General features: G+C 48.3%; 1 protein-coding gene across 1 annotated transcript in view; it reads left to right on the forward strand.

Annotated features, from left to right (window-relative positions):
• Window positions 1–2,183, forward strand: part of WNK2 (WNK lysine deficient protein kinase 2) — a gene marked incomplete at its 5' end in the record, with an annotated part of 112,942 nt that overhangs the window by 39,238 nt on the left and 71,521 nt on the right. Inside the window, 1 exon segment of the mRNA XM_035903317.1 lies at window positions 1,842–2,014. Coding sequence (XP_035759210.1) covers window positions 1,842–2,014 — 173 coding nt within the window.

Consider the following 2,183-nt stretch of genomic DNA (forward strand, 5'->3'; position numbering starts at 1 on the left):
CTTCCTGTCTCACACAAGGACTCGTTCCTTTTCCTCCCTAATAGCAGTGTGTCTGATTTATTCTACATGGTTTAAATTAAGACGAAACTCAGCAGTAGGGGAAGAAGTGATGGATTTGAAAGCAATTCTCAGGCTCTTCTGTCCTGGCTCATTAGACAGCCTGCTATTTTTTTTCTTTGCTATTTTTTTTTTAACTTGGAAGAAATGCAGTTGCTACAGAGCAGCAGGAGCACTGTCTTGCTCTCAGCTGTTGGCATTGAGCATGCTACTGCCTGCCTGTCCCTGGCAGCGCCACTGGGCGCGGGTGCTCCTGGCTGCCCCTGGGGACCCAGGCATTGGTCCTCATGGGGAGCCCTAGGCATCGGTCCCCATGGGGCGCCCTGCTATGCCAGCCCAGGTGGCCTCAGGGCAATGTTACCTCTGATGCTACTCCGTAAAATATAAAGAAAACTGAGACCTTCCTCAGCAGCTGCGGTGAAAAATGGAAATGCTCCTCCAGTGCATGCACACTGCTGGAGAAGCAGGTTCTCTGTCGTCCAGGAAGAGCCAAAGCATCATCGTTTCAACCCAGGCTTTGCTCTCATGGAGCCTCTGTGTAAAGCTGACTTGTCTGTAGCCACGGAAATTCCCATTCCCACATTGAGTTCTTTGCGATGGCAGATGAGGGCAGGCTGTCAAAACAGCAGTGGCCTGATCCCTCTGCATCCTGGTTACAAATCAGCTGGGTGCCAGTTTAATTCACTACGTATATGCTCTTATAAACATGCCTGAGTGAACAGAGGAAAGGAAAATGTCCAAGGTTCAAATATGAGCCAGTTAATCTTAGTGATTTGTGAGCCTTTGTTTCTGTAAGTAAGAACAGTTACACAACTGTGCCTGCCTGTTCAAGAACAAAAAAGCTTCATTTCTAGGGCAGCGGAGGGAAATGCTCCCAGCCTGACCAGCCGTCCAGGGGGGATCACCAGGCTGTGGTGGCATGGTCTTTGGCGAGGCGCCTGTTTTGCTCTTTTGGGTTGTCAGAAGAGGCTGGGGCGTGCCCCAAGATGCTGGTTGCAGAGCCCTCCATGTCGCTGACAGGGTCCAGGCTCCTGCTGACCTGCAGGGAGGAGGAGAGGGGCTCTGCCAGCAGCAGAATGTGACATTCCTCACATTTCTAATCTGAAAGAATAAGCTTTTCCATGCGGCCAGCCTGCAGCCCACAGAAAAGGCTGAAGGATGGCTTTGAATCCTCCTTTTCTTGACTTTAAAGTTTGCAAAATCAGGCAGAACAGTGAACAAATAGAAAAATTTATGTGTGGGGTTTTTTTTTGGAGGGGGATATTGATTTAATTGGTCCCTAGAGAAATGGGCTGGGCTATATGGCCTGGGTTGGCCACCGGGGGCCCTGGCCTGCTGGTCACTGCCCTGGGGAGTGACCCGGGGAGCAGGCCCGGCTGCAAAAGCAGCAGCAGCTTCTGGGAGTCCTACCTGGGACAGGCACCCTGCGTCTGCTAATCCATCAGCTAACAAGCCTGACAAAGCCAAAACAAGAAGTAAATAGCTGCCTGTTGATCTGCCAAGCCACGGGGGTGTGTGTGTTGCTTGAGATATTAATGCTGTCCTGTAGCGTGGTGTGGCACAGGCGTCCCTTTGTGCAGAGGCGAGCCTTTGTCTCCTTGACACTGGATTTAAGGCAAGCGTCCTAGTTCATACACGCTGCTCATCTCTTACATAAAAGATTTTTTAAATTGGTCTTGATACAAGCATAACACAAATCTAAAATGCTGAATACCCTAGCAGTGCAGTGCCTTTATGTTAGTTTTGTCCCTTCACTACTAATAACATCTTATTTTGGATTATAGGACAGAAAACTCACAAAAGTAGAGAGGCAGAGATTTAAAGAGGAAGCAGAAATGTTGAAAGGTCTGCAGCATCCAAACATTGTGAGATTTTATGACTTCTGGGAATCCTGTGTAAAAGGCAAGAGGTGCATTGTGCTGGTTACCGAATTGATGACCTCTGGAACACTAAAGACGTAAGTACTGCGCTCCTGGCGAGGAGGCTAAGAATAGCGATGGAAATTTTTAGAAAAATCCTACTTTCATATTCTGAAAAAAGGTATCTCCAGATAAAAGAAAAAAATGGAGCTGTTCTCTGGTGTCTGTCGTTTGTCCCTGTGTTTGAACTGCGTTGATTTGACAGGA

Source organism: Egretta garzetta, unplaced genomic scaffold (genome assembly GCF_000687185.1).
Source record: "Egretta garzetta isolate BGI_Z169 unplaced genomic scaffold, ASM68718v1 scaffold451, whole genome shotgun sequence".
In the NCBI taxonomy this organism is placed as follows: domain Eukaryota; kingdom Metazoa; phylum Chordata; class Aves; order Pelecaniformes; family Ardeidae; genus Egretta; species Egretta garzetta.